Source organism: Phyllostomus hastatus, unplaced genomic scaffold, assembly GCF_019186645.2.
Source record: "Phyllostomus hastatus isolate PE091 unplaced genomic scaffold, TTU_PhHast_1.1 phas_contig_17, whole genome shotgun sequence".
NCBI classification, from domain to species: Eukaryota; Metazoa; Chordata; class Mammalia; order Chiroptera; family Phyllostomidae; genus Phyllostomus; species Phyllostomus hastatus.
Window position 1 is genome coordinate 24,240,960 of NW_025333664.1, and position 19,954 is coordinate 24,260,913.

The following is a 19,954-nucleotide window of genomic DNA, read 5'->3' on the forward strand; positions in this document are numbered from 1 at the left end:
TCAGGGAAATGCACATTAATGCACAGTGACAGGAAGCATATTGATAGCTGTCTGGGAGTGGGGAGGGGGCAGAATGGAGAACCTACAAAGGGGCACAAGGAAACACAGAGGTAATAGACAGGTGCTCTAGCTTGATTGTGGTGGCAGTTTCACACACACGTCAAAACCTATCACATTGCCACTTTAAATATGTGCAGTTCACGACATGTCAATCATTGTGCCAGCAAGCTGTTTTCAGAAGGTTGGCAGAAGGTCAGTTAGAAACTTTCCTACACCATAATAACTTAAATGACAAATGTTACAGTGGAGGTGAGTGGAGTCAGAGTTGCTCTGAAGGATATTCCATAGGTTAGAAAGCTAGACTCAGCCAATCAACCAATAATAAATTGTTGTGACAATTCTAATTACCCAGAAAGGAGAATCCACTGAACCTCAGAAGCTGTTTAAGAATATACAGATCCCCTCACTGATTTCTTACTGCCCCTTCACATAAAGTTCTGTCCTGAAGTTTTATTAACTTTTTACCTCCACCTTCACGCCCAGGCTCAAACACATTAATTTCTGCAACACTGCGGTATTCTATATCTAAATAGTCCAGGGGTGTTCACCCGGGGCCTGCTGGCTGCATGTGGCCCAGGATGGCTATATAAACATGGCCCAATGCAAAATTGTAAATTTACTTAAGACCTTTTTTTTTTGCTCATCAGTTTTCATTACTGTTTGTGTATTTAATGTGTAGCCCAAGACAACTGTTCTTCCAGTGTGGCCCAGGGATGCCAAAGGTTGGCACTACTACTAATTTAATAGTCAAGTTGATATTAAAAAAACTCTAAAACAATATGATCAAGTGAAAATTTTAAAAATTAGGTTAATGGCAATATGCATAAAATGTTCCCATTTGTATTAACAAAAAAAGGTACCATGGACAATGTTATCTCTGGGGAGTGGGACTGGGAATCTGGGATGGTTAGGTAGTTTTGTTTATTATTACTCATGTATTGCCTTAATTTTTAAATTACATGCACTGCTCCCTTGTAATATGTGAGGAGAAATGAGGTAATATGTGCAAAGTGCCAGCTCTGTGGTAGGAGCTCCCTGTGTTACTGATATCTCACACAACCTCATTGAAACAGCAACCAATTTCAGGGGAACAGGAGCGGGGAGGCATTAACCCACAGCTTACCTCACAATGATACTATAATCAATATCTTCTTGTGAACTGAAGCCAAGGTACCCCAGCCCCGAGTCCCACCTTGTTAAAAACACTCACCTAGGATGCAGAGGATCCCGTCGGGTCGAGACTTGCTGCTCTGGGTCAGGATGCTCTGAACCTGGCGGAGCCTGCTGCAGCTGCGACAAGAACAGAAATCAGCCCCCTGAGAGCCAGCACATGAAGGCATGCGGAGGAATGACTGCCAGGGATGGAAACTGCTCCTTGTCTGGTTTTGGTATCAGAACCACAAAATGAATTGGGAAGTGTTCCCTTCTCCTATTTTCCAGAAGTGACTACGCAGAATTGTTCAGGAGAGTAAGTATGAGCTGCCGATTACAAACTGATGGTCAGTGGCTCTCTGGCTCAGCACAGGGTGGAGCCAAAGGCCCTTTCATGGTCAGTGCTGGACAAAACGGACTCAGCGGCTGGGCAGAAAAGACCTCCAATGACTTCTCATGTTTGAGGATGACTGAAGAGTTTCCACACTGATTTGCCCTAACTGTGGTCCTCACCAGTCTGTCGAAAACAAAAACAAAAGAACAAACAGATACAAACAAAAAAAAAACCGATCTAAGGACCTACACAAAGCTCAGGTTCACCATCACAACTCTGCCCAGAGAGATGTGGGCACAGGGCACTTGCTCCCATTTTGGTCGCATTATTCCTTTGGCCTCAGGAATATACCCCTCCTCCTAAACAAAGCATAAGGAGAAGCATCCCCAGACATTCACATTACTTCTAAGGACCTCACGCTCTCCATACCAACCCTTTCTCCTTCCCAGCAGCCCGAGAGAGAGGTGCTCAATTTCCTGCTCAAGACTAATCCCTCTACTGGGTCTCCTCCAGTCACCTCCAGGTCCAGGATCTACCTCCACTATTCAATCCCTAGCACTCCTACAACTAATTTTTTCCCTACAGTCAATGTATTTCCAGCCCTACCACACCAATATTAACTACGGTTCTCTGTAAGCCAACTACACCAGCTGTTCCATCCTTGACAATCAGACTAAATCCCCCACCCTCACTGAATCTGCTCTGGTACGCTGCCCTACATGCACCCACACAACAATATTTCCACACAACAACGCTATTTCCCTTCCCTGGATTCCTTGTCTCCCCTGGATTCTTCCTGATATTGCCACGCATCCAGTCATCCACTCCACGACTTAGTGATCATCGTCACTGTCTTCCCTAAAGACGTTTACAATCTTTCATCTCACACCAAAACCAGTCAAAGACAGTACCAAAAAAAAAGGGCCAAACAATCAAAAGACCAATATCTATCATGAACACAGATGTAAAAACCCTTAATAAAACATCAGCAAACAGAACTCAAAAACATACAAAAAAATTACAGTAGGTCCTTGAATAACATTATAACGTTGATGAGGAAAAAAAAATCAATTTCCAGCCAGGGCCACTGTCTGTGTGGAGTTTGCATGTTCTCTCATGTCTGCATGGGTTTTTTCCAGGTACTCTGGTTTCCTCCCACACCCCAAAGAAGTTCACATTAGGTAAATCAGTGTGTCTAAACTGCCCCGGTGTGAGTGAGCGTGGGTGTGGGGGTGTGGGTGAGTACACCCTGTAATGGAAAGGCGTCCTGTCAGGGATGATCCCTGCCTTGTGCCCTGAGCTGCCGGGAGAGGTTCCAGTCACCTGCAACCCTGGACTGGAATGAGTGGATTGGAAAATAACCACCTTACTTGTTTTTATTAATCTTTCTTAAATGTATCTACGGCTCATATTTATTTCAATGTTTGTTTCGAGTCTTTATTTACAAGTTTGGTGATGTTCTTGTGACCACAAATATACCAAAGCAACTTAACACTTGTTTCTATCAATTAGCCTATGGTAAAATTAGTTTTGTTATACACTGTCTTCCATAAAGTCACAGTTTTCAAGAACCTATAATTGATATTAAGTGAGGACTTATAATATACACCATGAACAAGAGGGGGTTTATCCCAGGGATGCAATCAGTCATGTAATGGATAAATCAGTCATGTAATCCATCATACTGGTAGGCTAAAGAAGAAAACAAAAGAACTTCTAGCCAAGATGGAGGCGTAGGTATACACACTGTGCCTCCTTGCACAACCAAAAGAAGGACAACAATAATTTAAAAACAAAAAACAATCAGAACTGATAGAAAATCGAACTGTATGGAAGTTCGACAACCAAGGAGTTAAAGAAGAAACACTCATCCAGACCAGTAGGAGGTGCAGAGATGGGCAGTGGGATGGAGAGGACTCATGGCAAGGTTGCAGCTGGCGGACCCTGCGAGGCAGCGACTGGTGGAGCGGGCTGTCCCACATTCACGTGCAGATAAACCAGGAGGAACAGCTGGGGAGCCAGACAGACAGCACAGCCCAGGACCCCAGGATGGAGAAATAAAGCCTCAAACCTCTGATTGAAACCACTGGTGGGCGTTGAGGCAGCAGCGGGAGAAACTCCCAGCCTCACAGGAGAGTTCGCTGGAGGGACCCACAGGGTGTCAGAACGTACACAAGCCCACCTACATGGGAATTAGCACCAGAAGGGCCCAGTTTGCTTGCGGGTAGCAGGGGAAGTGACTGGAAATGGGTGGAGAACAGAGCAAGTGCCATTGTTCCAACTTGGACCCCTCCCCCACATACAGCATCACAACACAGCAACATGGGTTGCCCTGCACTGGTGAACACCTAAAGCTCCACCCCTTACTGTATAACAGGCGTGCTGAGAAAAAAAAAGGCTCAAATGAAAGAACAGATCAAAGCTACAGAAAAAATACAACTAGGCAATGAAGAAATAGCCAACCTATCAGATGCACAGTTCAAAATATTGGTAATCAGGATGCTCACAGAACTGATTGAATTTGGTCGCAAATTAGATGAAAAAATGAAGGCTATGCTAAGTGAAATAAAGGAAAATGTACAGGGAATCAATAGTGATGGGAAGGAAACTGGGACTCAAATCAATAGTGGGGACCAGAAGGAAGAAAGAAACATTCAACCAGAAAAGAATGAAGAAACAAGAATTAAAAAAAATGAGGAGAGGCTTAGAAACTTCCAGGGCATCTTTAAACATTCCAACATCTGAATTATAGGGGTACCAGAAGGAGAAGAGGAAAAGCAACAAACTGAAAACTTATTTGAGCAAACAATGAAGGAGAACTTTCCCAATCTGGCAAAGGAAATAGATTTCCAGGAAATCCAGGAAGCTCAGAAAGTCCCCAAAAAGTTAGACCCAAGGAGGAACACACCAAGGCACATCATAATTACATTACCCAAGATTAAAGATAAGGAGAGAATCTTAGAAGCAGCGAGACAAAAGGAGACAATTACCTACAAAGGAATTCCCATCAGACTGTCAGCTGATTTCTCAAAAGAGACCTTGCAGGCAAGAAGGGGATGGAAAGAAGTATTCCAAGTCATGAAAGGCAAGGACCTACAAACAAACTAAGCAAACAACTAGAACAAGAACAGAACCACAGAAATAGAGATCACATGAAGGGTTATCAACAGGGGAGTGGGAGAAGGTACATAGAATAAGTAGCATAAATGGTAGGTAGAAAGTAGACAGGGGGCGGGTAAGAATAGTATAGGGGGACTTCCGGCAAGATGGAGGCATAGGTGGACTCACCGTACCTTCATGCACAACCAAGATTGGAACAACAACAATTTAGAGGCAGAATAACACCCAGAACTGAGAAAATTTATCTGAATGGAAGTCAGACAGCCAAGAAGTTGAAATAGACCTGTTTATCCAGACCGGTAGGAGGGGCGGAGACAAGCAGCCAGGCTCAGGGTCACCGTGCGGAGAACAGGGAGAAATGGGTGCATAAGGCAACCGGGAACACGTAAGGCATCTGGGGCGTGCAAGATCGCAGATGGTGGACCCTGAGTACGCAAGTGGCAGCTGGCAGACCCAGTGAGGCAGCGATTGTGGAGCAGGGCAGAGCAACCAAGGATCCCAGGGAAGGGACTGAGGTCCCACAGAGAACGGAGCTACCGTCAGTGTTCCCTCTCGACCCCGCCCCCACACACAATGTCACAATCTAGCGACTGGGGTGCCCAGCCCTGGTGAACATCTAAGGCTCTGCCCCTCACCGTAACAGGAGCAACCAGTCCAAAAAAAAAAAAAGAGAGAGAGAGAGATGTCTCAAACAGAAGCACAAATCAGTGCCCCAGAACTCATCCTTTTGGGTGACCAAGAGATAGCTAACCTATCAGATGCACAGTTCAAAACACTGGTGATCATGAAGCTCACAGAATTGGTTGATTTTGGTCACAAATTAGATGAACAAATGCAGGTTACCATAAAAGAAATGAAGGAAAATGCATAGAGAACCAACAGTGATAGGAAGGAAACTGGGACTCAAAACAATAGAGTGGACCAGAAGGAAGAAAGAAACAACCAAACAGGAAAGAATGGAGAAATAGGAATTCAAAAAAACGAGGAGAAGCTTAAGAACCTCCAGGACATCTTTAAATGTTCCAACATCTGAATTATAGGGGTACCAGAAGGGGAAGAGGTAGAACAACAGATTGAAAATGTATTTGAACAAATAATAAAGGAGAACTTCCCCATTCTGGCAAAGGAAATAGACTTCTAGGAAGTCCACGAAGCTCAGAGAGTCCCAAAGAAGTTGGACCCAAGAAGAAACACACCAAGGCACATCATAATTACATTAGCCAAGGTAAAAATGAAGGAGAGAATCTTAAAAGCAGCAAGAGATAAGAGGACAGTAACCTACAAAGGTGTTGCCATCAGACTGTCAGCTGATTTCTCAAAAGAGACCTTACAGGCAAGAAGGGGCTGGAAAGAAGTATTCCAAGTCATGAAAGACAAGGACCTATATCCCAGATTACTCTATCCAGCAAAGCTTTCATTTAGAATGGAAGAGCAGATAAAGTGCTTCTCAGATAAGGTCAAGTTAAAGGAGTTCATCATCATCAAGCCCTTATTATATGAAATGTTAAAGGGACTTGGCTAAGAAAAGAAGATAATAAAAAAATATGTATAGTAAAAGGACAGCAAACTCACAATTATTAACCACACCTAAAGCAAAACCAAAAGAAACTAAGCAAACAACTAGAACAGGTACAGAACCACAGAAATGGAGATCACATGGAGGGTTAGCAACAGGGAAATGGGAGGAGGAGAGAGGGGGAAAAAGTACAGAGAATAAGTAGCATAGATTGTAGGAAGGAAATAGACAGGGGGAGGGTAAGAATAGTATGAGAAATGTAGAAGCTGAAGAACTTATAAGTATGACACATGGACATGAACTAAAGGGGAGAAAGTGGGTGGGAGAGGGTGTACAGGGTGGAGGGGAGTGAAGGGGGGAAATGGGACAACTGTAATAGCATAATCAATAAAATATATTTTTTAAAAAAGAATAGTATAAGAAATGTAGAAGCCAAAGAACTTATATGTATGACCCATGGACATGAACTAAAGCGGGGGGGAATGTGAGTGGGAGAGGGTGTGCAGGGCAGAATAAAAGGGGGAAAATGGGACAACTGTAATAGCATAATCAATAAAATATATTTTAAAAAAGAAAAAAAACCTACACAACTGTATAACTGAAACAGAAAAATCATTTGATAAAATTTAATACCCATTCACAATAAAAACATTCAGAAAATTAGGAATAGATAAGTTTCCTCAATTTTATGATAAAGTACTTCTACAAAAACTTTCAAAGTAAAGCTTGGGATTATACTTAATGGTGAAACTACATATTTTTCCTTTAAAATGAGAAACAAGAAAGGATGTCTGCTTTCCCCACCCTATGTAACAGAAAACTGGAAGTTCTAGACAATGCAATAAGGTAAGAAAATAAAAGGCACACAGATCGAAAATGAAGTAGATAATCTCACAAAATCTATAAAAATCAAGTTCATAAAACCAACACATAAAAATCAATTACATTTCTATATAAAAGCAATGAACACATGAAAATCAAAATTAAAAGTACAATATCATTTAAATATAAAATCTAACAGAACATGCATAAGACTTATACACAAAACATTAACAAATTAAATACAAAAATATTTAAGTAAAGGGAGAGACATACTGTGCCCATGGATTGGAAAAGAAACACAGCGAAGATCCCCACTCTTCCCCAATTGATGTACAGGCATAACACGGATCCTCTCAAAACTCTAGCAAGACTTTTTTTTGTAGCTATAGACAAGATTACTCTAAAATTTATGTGAAAAGGCAAAGGAACTAGAATAGCTAAAATAATTTTGAAAAATAAAAAAGGACAAAGTGGGAGGAATCATTCTATCTGATACCAGGACTTAACACAGCTGAAGTACTCAAGACTGAGTGGTACTGGCTGACAGACAGACACACAGATTAATGAAACAGCACAGAGTAGCAATAAACAGACCCACACAAATACAGACAACTAATTTTCTACAAAGGTTCAAAGCAATTCAATGAAAGGGCAGTCTTTTCAATAAATGGTGCTGAAGCAAATGGATATCCACAGACAAAAACATGAACTTCAATCTAAACCTAACATCTTACACAAAAATTAATTCAAGATAGATCACACATTTAAATTTTTTAAATGTAAAAGTATAAAATCTTTAGAAGGAAATAAAAAAATATTTAGGAGTTAGGATTTGATGAAGTTCTTAGACTTGATACCAAAAATACAATAAGAGAAAAATACAAAAAATTAGACTTTGTCAAATTTTTAAACTTTGCTTTGTGAACAACCCTACTAAGAGAATAAAAAACAAGCTACAAATAGGGAGAGCGTATTTGCAAATCACATATCTGACAAAGGAGAACACATAATTTAAGAACTCTCAAAACTCAACAGGAACAAATAATCCAATTAGAAAATGGGCAAAAAGCATGAAGAAACATTTCTTCAAAGATGATTCAGAGATGGGACATGAAAACATGTTTAACATCATTATCCATTAGGGAAATGCAAATTGAAAATAGAATATTACCTCACATCTATTAGAAAAGCTAAAATAAACAAACAATGACAATACCAAATGCTGGTGAGGATTCAGAGAAACCAGGTCATTAATATATTTCTGAAAGCGATGAAAGATAGCAGTAACGAAATACATCTGTGTTCATGAACAGGAATACTTAATACTGTGAAGCTGTCAATACCACACAAAGCAACTGTGGCAATCCCTATCAAAATCCCAGCCATGTTTTTGCAGAAATCAAAAAATCCACCCTAAAATTCACATGAAATCTCAAGGAACCCAGAATAGGCAAAACTATTAAAAAGAAGGACAAAGCTGGAGGACATACCCCCTGATTTCGAAAGTTACTACCAGGCCACCACAGTGATCAGAGCAGTGCGGTGCTGGCGATTCTTGACAAAGTTACTGAGACCATTCATTGAGAAAGGACAGTTTTTTCAAAATACGGTTTTGAAAAAACTGTATGTCCATATGCAAAAGAATGCATTTGGACCCTTACCTTACACCATAAACAAAGTTTAATTTAAAAGAGAATAAAGACCTAAATGTAAACCTAAAACCATAAAACTCTTACAAGAAAACATATGTGAAAAGCTTTGTGACATTGGATTTGGCAGTGATTCCTGGCTATGACATCAAAAACACAGAGGACAAAAGAAAAATATATAAATCAGACCATCAAAATTAAAAACTTATGTTCATCAAAGGAGACAATTAACAGAATGAAAAGGCAACCCACAGAAGGGGCAGAAATATTTGCAAATAATTTATCTAATAAGTGGCTAATATCCAGAATATATAAAGAAGTCCCAAAACTGAACAAAAACAAAAAACCTATTCAAAATTGAATTGGTTATTTCTCCAAAGAAGATAATCTAATGGCCTATGCATATCAAAACATGCTCAACATCACTAATCATTATAGGAATGAAAATCAAAACCTAAAAGAGATGCTACTCCCACAAAAATTAAGATTGCTACTATAAAAAAAAGAGGAAAAAAAAAACCCGAAAGAGAAAATAAGTATTAGCAAGGATGGGGAGAAACTGAAAGTTTTGTGGACTGTTGGTGGAAATGTAAAACAGTGCAGCCCCTATGAAAAGCAGTATGGAGGTTCCTCAAAAAATGAAAAATAGAATTACCATACAACGCAGCAATTCCACTTTGGGTATATATCCAAAAAGAATTCAACGCAAGGACTCAAGAAGATGTTTGTACCCCCACGTTCACAGCAGCAATGCAAGTGTCCTTCCACAGATACATTAGCTGTGGGGTACACAGCACCCACAATGGAATACGATTCCATCTTAAAAAGGACGGAAGCTCTGACTCATGCTAAACTATGGGTGAACCTCGAGGACACTATAGCAAGTGTAATAAGACAGTCATGGAAGGACAAATATTGTGCGATTCCATTTTTATGAGGTTCTCAGAACAGTCAAGTTCATAGAGACAGAAAGTAGAATGGCAGTTGTCAGGGCTGGAGGGAAGAAATGGGGAGTTGTTCTCTAACAGGCACAGAGTTTCGGTTTCGTAGGATGAGGAGTTCTGTGGAGGGACAGTGGTGACTTTAGCGCAGCAATGTGAGTGTGCTTAATGCCACTAAACCGTACACTTAAAAATGGTTAAAACGGCAAGTTTTCTGTGTATGTTAACACAATGAAAACACTTTTTTACGTTATAAAAAGTCAATGCCATATAAAACAAAAAGAACAAAGAAGGAGAACCCTTCTAATGTAAATGCAATGTATGAAATGTAATATGATTAAAAAAAAACAGGGAAACATCCATGAGATATCTGGGAAAATTTGAATATGGACTGGGCATTTGATGATAGTAAGCAATTACTGTTAACTTTCTTAGGTGAGATGATATTATGATAGTACAATGTATTTTTTCTTTGAAGATGCATGAGGAATTACTTAGGAGTAAAGTGCAACTCACTTGAAAAAGGTTTTAGAGAAAACAAGAGGGAAGAAAAGAATAAAAATAACACATGCTTGGCAAAATGTCAAAAATTGTTGAATCTAAGTAGTGGGTGTAACAAGCATTCATTGTACTATTCTTTTACCTTTTTCTGTATTGTCTGAGTATTTTTGTAATAGAAAATCTGAGGCTGGAGGGAAGTGGAACAAGCAGTGACTCAGGGTTTTAGAAGTGGCAGAACAAACACGGCAAGGTGGTCAATGTCAAAGGGAGAAAACTCCTTTCCCTGGGAAACGGTTATCGGCTCCTCCCCCCTTTTTCAGGCCTGACATAAGACTGACTTTGCAATCATTCTCTACACTAGCAATATTTCATCAAGTTGGTCCTTTGGCCCATTTCCCAACCCATCTGGACAGGAGGCTGTCTGACTGCCAAGGTTACCAAGAACTCTTTGGTTTTCAAACTTTCAAGAAGCCAGGGACAAAACATAAATAGATCTTGTGACCAGGAAACGAGCAGCTCCTCCACTTCTGCTGTGGAAAGCCAAGACAACACTGAGCACACAAACAAAAAGAGTTTCTTTTCTACAAGTATCCTGACCAAATAAAGTGGAAGCACATAAAATGCTTTACTCTGAAAGAGTAAAACATTATAACTGGTATTTCTTACTTTCTTGACCAATGGATAAAGCTAAATTCAGTTCTCCTTTTCCTCTGTACATTTTCTTGCTTCCCAAATTTAATTTTTAACCAGACATAGTTTGTTATTTGTCACTGAACCATTAAACTTGCCACTTACTGAAATATTTGCCTACTCTAAAAAAGACCTGGTAAGTACATATGAAGAAAACTACAATCACCCACATTCCCATCACCCAGAATTAACCACCATTAACATCGTGGCACATTTGCTTTAACCTACATTAGTGCATTTTTCAACTGTGCATATAAAATATTACTTTGTTATAATTTTTGATGAAAAAAGAGAACACAAATAAAATTGAAGTTTTCATTGTTCCTCACTCTCAGAGGTCACCATTGTGTATTCATCCAGGTTTTTTTTTAACAGAAACTTTCACCCATACACCGAGCCCACCCAGCAATAGCACTGCCCTGTGACTCCCAGGTCTACCTGAGCGCAGCTGGCACATCCGGCGCAGATGGCCTCCGGCGCCCATGACTTTACAGAGTTCCCCTTCAGGATACCAGGAAACTCAGCAGACACAATAACTCGGTTTATGTTAAATATGCTGCTTGTATACTATTCTTTATTCCTAACTTTCCTTGAATTCAGACTCAGGATGCAGACAGACCACAAGATGAAGAAACTAAAGCTAAAAAGCAGCACTTTGCCCAAGATCACAAGGCTGAGTAAAGATTAACCGCACCAGAACCTGAGCGACCAGGTACCCTGACTCTCAGCCTTTCCTTTCTGATATACCTCACCTCACTGACTTCCTGGCAATGAAGTCAGTCACAGAGATGATATATTTACACTCTGAACCATCATCTCCATCTTCTGATTTATAATGTAACAATTTGCTGCTCACTGTTTTTATAGCAATTACTGTATACACAGCCAAGTTTATTTTCTTGTTTGTGTTTCGAGTTGAAAATTTTATGTTTGCCTGATTTTCTTCCATAATTTTATGCTAACCTTCTGACTTTCAAAACTAAATAATTAAAACACAAATGTATTCTCCTTACATGTACATTCTGTGTTTGGAATTTTCATATCAATCTGATTTCACCTTATCATAGAAAACTACTGTGAACAATCTGGTATAACTCTCAGCAAAATATATAGTTAGTGTGAGTTTCTTTTTTGGGAGGGTTGTTTTTATGTAAAATCATAATTGTGAGGTATGCAACTGTTTTGAAACATGCCCTTCTCACCTACCATTATACCTTAAGACCTTTCCAAGTTAGTGATTAGAACTTAAGCTCATTTTAAAAACTATTGTATTTTATTTTTAATTGTATTTTATTGATTATGCTATCACAGTTGTCCCAATTTTTCCCCCTTTGCCCCCCTCCACCCAGCATCCCCCACTCCCTCTGGTAATCACCACACCACTGTTCATGTCCGTGGGTTCTTGGGCTACTCCATTTCCTATACTGTACTTTATAGCCCCATGGCTATTCTGTACCTACCTATTTGCACTTCTTAATCCTCTCACTTCTTCACCCATTCCCTCATACCCCCTCCCATCTGGGAACCATCAAAAACACTCTCTGTATCCATGATTCTGTCTCTGTTCTTCTTGTTTGCTTAGTTTGTTTTTTATCTTAATTGTTGATAGATATGTATTTGTTGCCATTTTATTTTCATAGTTTTGATTTCTTTTTCCTAAATAAGTCCTTTCAACATTTCACATAATAATGGTTTGGTGATGAACGGCTTACTACTATACTGTATTCTTTTATTGTTGTTGTTGTTTAAATAAAGACTTTATTTATTTTTAGAGAGAGCGGAAGGGAGGGAGAGAGAGAGGGAGTGAAACACCAGTGTGAGAGAGAAGCATCCGATAGGTTGCCTCTTGCATACACGCCCCAACTGGGACCTGGAAGGGGCCTGCAACCCAGGAATGTGTACTGACCAGAAACTGAACCTGAGACCTTCACCTTGTAGGATGACACCCAACCAACTAAGCCACAATGGTCAGGGCTTCTTTTGTTTTTACTTATCAGCTAGTAGGACTGAACATTTGGAATTGTATTACTTTGCAATAGCAAACAATGCTTCAGTGGGCAACCTTATACAATCATCTCTGGCACAAGTGCAAAAAGTTTCTAGAAGCTAAAGACTTAAAAGTAGCACTGGCAGGTTAAGCAGTACCTGCATTTTAAATTTTGACAGATCTTGCCAAACCGTTTTCTCGAATCATTCATCTAAAATTTCTCAGAGCACCTATTCCCCACAACTTCCCCACAACTTTCTAAACCGTGTTATCACTCTTCAACTAATGGTAATCTAATGGTTAGAATTTTCACTGTTATAAATTATATTCTCCCTAATCACTAGGGAGGTTGTCAAATGTTTATTAATCATCTATATTTTTCCATGAATGCATATTCATGTTCTTTGCTCATTTTCTGCTTGGTCATTTATTTGGTTTTGCCCCTGAGTAATTTGCATGTTCCATCACATTTTAAAAGTTGTTTTGGCTATATGTTGCAAATATTTGCTTCAAACTTCTGGACTATGTTATGGTATCTTTTTCAGGCAGAAGTTTAAAAGTTTTATATAGTTAAGGCTGTTTTAATTTTACACTTAAGCTTAAGGGTTTTATGTCTTCCTTTTGTGTCTTTCTCACTTAGTATTATAAAAGTATAATAATAAAATACCAATGCCCTAAATGTGTGGCTCAGTTGGTTTGGGCATTGTTCAGCAAAGCGAAAGGTCACCAGTTGAGCTCCCGGTCAGGACATGTGCCTGGGTTGTAGGTTCAGTCCCCGGTCAGGGCATGTATGAGAGGCAACCAACCAATCAATGTTTCTCTCTTACATTGATGTTTCTCTCCCTCTCTTTCTTTCTCCCTTCCCCTTTCTCTAAAAATAGATACAATCTTTTTAAAAACTGCCAATATTTCATTAATTACGTGTGTATGTATTTTAATCATTTAGCTCTTTGCTCCTCTGGAATTTGCTTTTTACTTTTGTGAAGCAAAAATCTAACTATATTTCCCCCCCCAAAATATGACTGTCCAAAGACTGTATATTGGTCCATTTAACATTCTGATATGGAATGCCCCCCTCTTTTTTTAAAAAATATTTTATTTATTTAATTTTAGAGAGAGGAAGGGAAGGAGAAAGAGAGGGAGAGAAATATCAATGTGCAAGAGATACATCAATCAGTTGCCTCTCACAGGCCCCCTTCTAGGGACCAGGCCCACAACCCAGGCATGTGCCCTGACTGGAAATCAAACCAGTAACCTTTTGATTCGCAGACTGGCACTCAATCCATGGAGCCACACCACCCAGGGCCTGAATGCCCCTTTTAGCATATGTTAAATAGCTGGATCTTTTCTATCTTTATTTGATCCATTTATCTATTCTCACAGAAACAGTACACTTAAAAATAATCAGAGCTTTGAAGTATGTTATCTCTTGAACTTCATAGTATTTGGATTATTTTTAATATCTGCTAGGGTAAGTCCTTCTTATCATTGTTTCAAAGATCCCATGGCTTTCATTGAATATATTTTTTTAAGGATGAAGTGTAAAATCATCTTGTTAAGATCCATAAAAATTCCCATTGAGATTTTGTTTTGTGATCATATTGAGTGTGGACAATACTAAGCACCCCACTCAGTAACATGACGTTATCTCTCCATTCATTCCTCTCTGTTTTATACCCTTCTGCCATGTTTTAAATTTTTATTTTTATTTATTTTTTAATTTTTAAAAAAGATTTTATTTATTTATTTTTAGAGAGGGAAGGGAGGGGAAAAAGAGAGGGAGAGAAACATCAGTGTGTGGTTGCCTCTCCCGCACCCCCTACTGGGTACCTGGGCTGCAACCCAGTCATGTGCCCTGGACTCGGAATTAGACCTCGACCCTTTGGCCGGCAGGCCAGTGCTCAATCCACTGAGCCACAGCAGCCAGGGCTTACATTTTTATTTAGAGAGGTCTTCCACTTTCCTTATTAGGTTGATTAGTTGGTATTTTATAGTTTTTGTTCCCAGTTTGATTGTCATCTTGAGTCCATTATACTTTTCAAACAACTTGCTAAACTCTCTCACTAGTTCTAGAGCTGACCAATGAGTCATGCAGAAGCCATTAGGTGGGCGGTTCCTAAGTAGCTGTCGGAAAGAAAGGAACTGACTCACCTGGGAGCTGTCCTTTATCTTTCCTTCTCTCGCCTGTCCTGTGGACAAGATAGCACAGCTGGAGGGCCTACAGCCATTTTGTGACCGTGAAGCTCTAGAGAAAAGGAATTCGGAAGCTCCAGATAGCACATCCATACACAGAAGAGGCCTGGTTCCCTGATGACTTTATACCAGAACTAGCCTGCCCTCCTCCTCTAGACATATTTGCAAGACAGAATACACCCCAAAGTGAAGTCAATATTTCTAAGTGTTTTTTTACCAGCTGCCAAATGTAGTTCCTGATAGGCCACCTCATCTAAAATGGTTAAAACTTGTACCCAACTGCAATTCACGCTTACACATATTTCACAAATTGGGGTACACAAGACACTCTACAAACTAAGTTCAAGAGCTTCAGAAAGTGCTACTCACCATAAATGGAAGATGTTATCTGGAAGTCTGTTCACTATATTCTAGTGTAGCATCTTATTTTCCATTTTCTTCCTCTTCTCCAGCTTTCTTAGCATTTCCCCACACAATCTGCTCTTTGTAAAGTCCGTTTCAAAGTCTTCATTCAGAAAGCATCCACAATTACTTGCCCTCACAAGTGAAAAGGCAGATACTTAGACCCCTGGTCCAGAAACAAGGCCATAAAAGCTTAGCTCAGCAATCATTTGTTCCTTCTCTAGGCACCACACCAAGCCTCCCTGGCCAGCACCCGAGCAAGTACACTAGAGGTGAAACTTGACATTTTTCAGACATACAACGTCATAGTCTTGCTTTGCATCTTGAGTTTTCTTAAGGCAAGGACCACCTGTACTGCACTGACAAAAACCCGAGAGAAACGTGGGCATTGGTCACTGGTCAATACACCTCCCCTGACCTCCCCTGAAGAGACAGCCTGCCTCTGTGAGGCTTTACTTATGTCATCTCTGCAGAATGTCACTATCATGAAGCATCTTCTCACCATTTAGCTCACAACTGTGACTCTATATTCTCTGAACACCCATGAAGTTTAACATAGCCCATAGCTTCACATGTAATTATTCCCTATCCCTTCAATAAGTAATATTTAGTGAGTGCTGACTATATGCCAGACATTGACCTAAGCACAAGGGCAAGCACTGTGGGAAATGGCAATAGAAAATGGTCCCATCCCTTTGGTAATTTCCAGGGGTAGCAAAGAAGGTCCTTCCTTATGAGTCTCTTAACAAGTAAGAAATCTGACTTGTACATGAAATAGAGGAGCTCCAGCCCAGGAAACGCTAATCAGATTGTTTTGCTGGAGCACATCCTCCAATGGCTTCTCAATAAAACTTGTATGGAAGGTCAAACTTTGAGAGCCTACCTATGTGAAATGTCTTTATCCTTCCCTCAAGCCTGCCTGAGAGTTCGGCTGAATCCAGAATTCTGGGTGGGAATCCATTTCCCTTCAGAAGGCACTGCTTGATCCATTATCTTATAGTTTCCCAACAATCCTATAGTTCTTGACCCTATCTATGTGATTTGTAGATATTCTGTTGTCTTTGCAGTACTCAAAATTTTCATGATGATGTGCCTTGGCATGGCTATTTTTAAGTTAATTGTGCTGGATTCTTGGGGAGTACATTTAATGTGGAAACTCATGTCCTTTGGTTTTGAGAAATTTTATTTTGCATGATTTCTTCATGCCATCAATAACCACCCACCATCCCTCCTTGGTACAGACATCGGACATCTACAAACCTCTGTGTCATTCGGTCCTCAACATCCCTACAGATTTTGGATTCTGGATCATTGTGTCTTTTGCTATGACCATTCCCACCTTAATTCATGATAATCTCAATATGCACAGATATTCTTTCCACTCTCCTTATATCTCAGTTCCTTTACTCCTGTCTTCTAAAGAGGCCCTCTACCCTACCCCTCAGCTACTCGCTCCCATAGTGTCCACACCCAAGGAGCTCAACACAGCTGAAGGAAAAGCATACAACCATGCCGAGTTTCATCTTAAATTTATGACAACAAACACCAAATGGGTACTTTTGGTTCTGCCTGGAAATCCTAAAATATTTCCTTATCAGCTCATTTCCCCCACTCTCCTATATGAATGCGGCATCTTCTTTCTCCTCAAACTTCCAGCACCTCCCTCACTCTTCCTTTTTAGCTGACAGACTTCCTTCTTCTTTAGCTGAAAGCATAGACGTAATCAAAAGAGAACTTCCACTTATTTCCACCACAAAACCACCACTGCACCAGCATCTGTGTCTCTGTGATGAATTGTCCGTGCACTAATCCAGCCTGAGGTCAACATATCTATTTATATCCTAGACCCCATTCTCTCTCACCTATTCAAGGAATTCACCCCTGCAACTGTCCCTTCTCTCTCCTTAATCATCAGTTTGCCTCTCTGTATCCCATCAACTTACAAGCATGCTATAATTACAACCCACCTAAAAACAAGAACTCTAACACCCATGCCCTTCCAGCCATAGCCCTATTACTGTGCTTTCCCTCTTAACAATCCTTGAAAAAAAAATCACTATGAGTATCCATACTGCGCATCATCAATTCCCCTCCTGTTGTCTCTTGAATCAACTGCACCAAAAGTGTTCTTATCAAAGTCACCAGTGATCTCTACATGACCAAATCTGTCTATTCTCAGTCCTCATCAGTTCATCAACAATACTTATCATTTGGCTTTCCATAACTATCCTTGAATCTTCTGCTATGCCACAGTCTGGAAACCGTCTTCCCTCCGAAGCTGGATGGCATCATTACACTTGTGTTTTCTACAGGGGACACCAGGGCTTCAATGTTGGTCCTCTTCTCTATCTACATTTACTCTCTGCATCTCTACGTAGCCTCACAGCTTTAAATAAAAAATTGGGAATCATCAGCATATGAGTGGTATGTCCAGTCCCAATCTTTCTCCTGAACTCCGGACTTATATCCAACTCCTATCCAGTATCTCCACTTGGGTATCCACTAGGCAACTCAAAATGAACAAGGCCAAAACTGAACTCTCTTTTCTCCACAATCCTGCTCTTCTTCTAGTATTCCCAAGTCAGTAAATGGCAACTCCATTCTTTTAAGAGCTGAGCCCCAAATCGACTGTGCCCTCTTATATTATTGTTCCCTCAGCCCTATTTCTTCCTCAGTACTTATCTATCACCACTCTGTATTACAATTTTATTGTTTTAATCTCTTTCCACTTATTAAGGAGCTCTTTGAGGGAGGGGCCTGCCTTATTTGTTTGAATCCACAACACCTAGCACAGTGAATGTTGGATTGTTTGTATAAACAAGCAGTGAAATTAAACAAACACTGAGTAGGCACAGATCCCTCTGCAGAAAAAGATTTTGAAGTAGGAAAGCATATTTCGGCTATTTCCACTGGTTCCTTAGTACAAGTCAAGATAGTGACTTGATAGTAACTCCAAAATCTCAGTGGCTTGAAACAACAAAGGTGTACTTCTTGCTTACTCTACATGTTAATCATAAGTCACCTGGAAGCTTGTTCTGGGTCCCAGAAGGATGGACTAGCCATCATCTGAAGCATCAACAGTCGCCAAAACAGAGGGAGAGAGTGGTAAGTTACATACCAGAAGGTATATACATCATTCCTGCACACACTACACTGACCTACAGCAACTCACAGGGCCATACCTAAACCCAACTTCAAGGGGACAAGCAAGTACAGTTGTACCACATGCCTAGGAGACAGAAACCAAAAATATTTGATGGAGAACACTAATGACTACCATATCCTTAAAAAGAAGCCTCTAGTTCTAAGCAACAAGATTTTAACCCCTGATCTCTATTCCTCATCTGTGAAAATAAACACCACTGCTAAACCACACACTTGCAAAGCACTATCTCTGGGTCTTTAGGAATGTAACTTCACCAGTTAGGCCTGCCTCTTTCATCACTCCGGAATCAGAGTGCAGCAAAGAAGCCAGGTATAGGTAACAGGAAAATGCTGAGCCCAAACTTGCTAAAAATGTTCAATGTCAAAGTCAGGGAAAGGCTTGAATGGGTAAGAACAGCATGTTCAGTTGTGTAGAGGTGGGGAAAGGAGGGGAGCCTAAACCAAATTTCTTTCACCATAGGTACAAAACAGACAGGTGTTGGCGTTCCTTGCATTAATTACCCCTTGAAGACTAATAATTTTCTGAAGACTAACAAGCTTCACTCAAACCACTTGGTGGACAATTCTGAGTTTGATTAATAAGACTAACCAACATTTATCTTTTTAACATTAAACACACTACTTCGAAAAAAGCTTCACGCTGCCATTTTTTAGAAACAGGGAAAGCAGCAGTTATTTTAGAGATGGATTTTACTGGAACACTTTTTTTCCCATAAAAGTCTCAAAGACTCAAGATTCCTAAGCTCAGAATGACCTGGGATGAACCCCTAGTCTACACTGAGCCTAGATTTAACAGATGGCTGCTCCAAGTTCTAAAGTATTCTGAGCAGTTTCATTCTATGTAACGTTTAAATACTTTCATAGAGTGAAACTTGCTGCCAGAAATGTTAGGATGTTAGGATGCATTGGGGAGGGTTATCATAAGCAGCTAAATACTTGGGAACTGTTAAGTCCATCAGGAATTCCATTGAAGGACAGAGGAGAAGTTCAAACAATGTAACCTGCCAAATTAAAAGCAAATAAGGACTACCAAATGAACCATGGGAATCTAGCCTTACCTCCCCCATCTTTTATTCACTCAACAAACATGCATTAGTTGCTGGGGTTGGGGAAGGAATGCCAGGAAGAGAATAGGATTTTAAGATTTAGTTCTTGCTCTGCTTGAATTTGGTTTAGTTAAAATAACAACAACAACAACAAAAAGCCCAGATCGGTGAGCAAACAGTTAAAAATACAATGCCTTAATCTTCAAAACAAGGATATAGGAAAAGCAGTTCTAACATCTAAGTTCACAACTCCTTTCAAGGTAACAATACCATATTTGCTTTCCTAAGTGGTTAAAATAGAGAAAAAACAAACCAAAAAAAATCCTGTTCTGGGTTAATGGCAGTTTAGCAGTACCAAAGCCCACTTCCTTCTCCC

At 40.0% G+C, this 19,954-nt stretch overlaps 1 protein-coding gene across 2 annotated transcripts in view; it reads right to left on the reverse strand.

Moving 5' to 3' along the window:
• The window catches only part of DNAAF9 (dynein axonemal assembly factor 9), a 123,453-nt gene that overhangs the window by 102,376 nt on the left and 1,123 nt on the right, over positions 1-19,954 (reverse strand). For both annotated transcript variants that reach the window (XM_045833442.1, XM_045833441.1), the window contains exon 2: positions 1,271-1,350. In XM_045833442.1, coding sequence (XP_045689398.1) covers positions 1,271-1,350 — 80 coding nt within the window. The remainder of the gene's footprint in view (positions 1-1,270; positions 1,351-19,954) is intronic.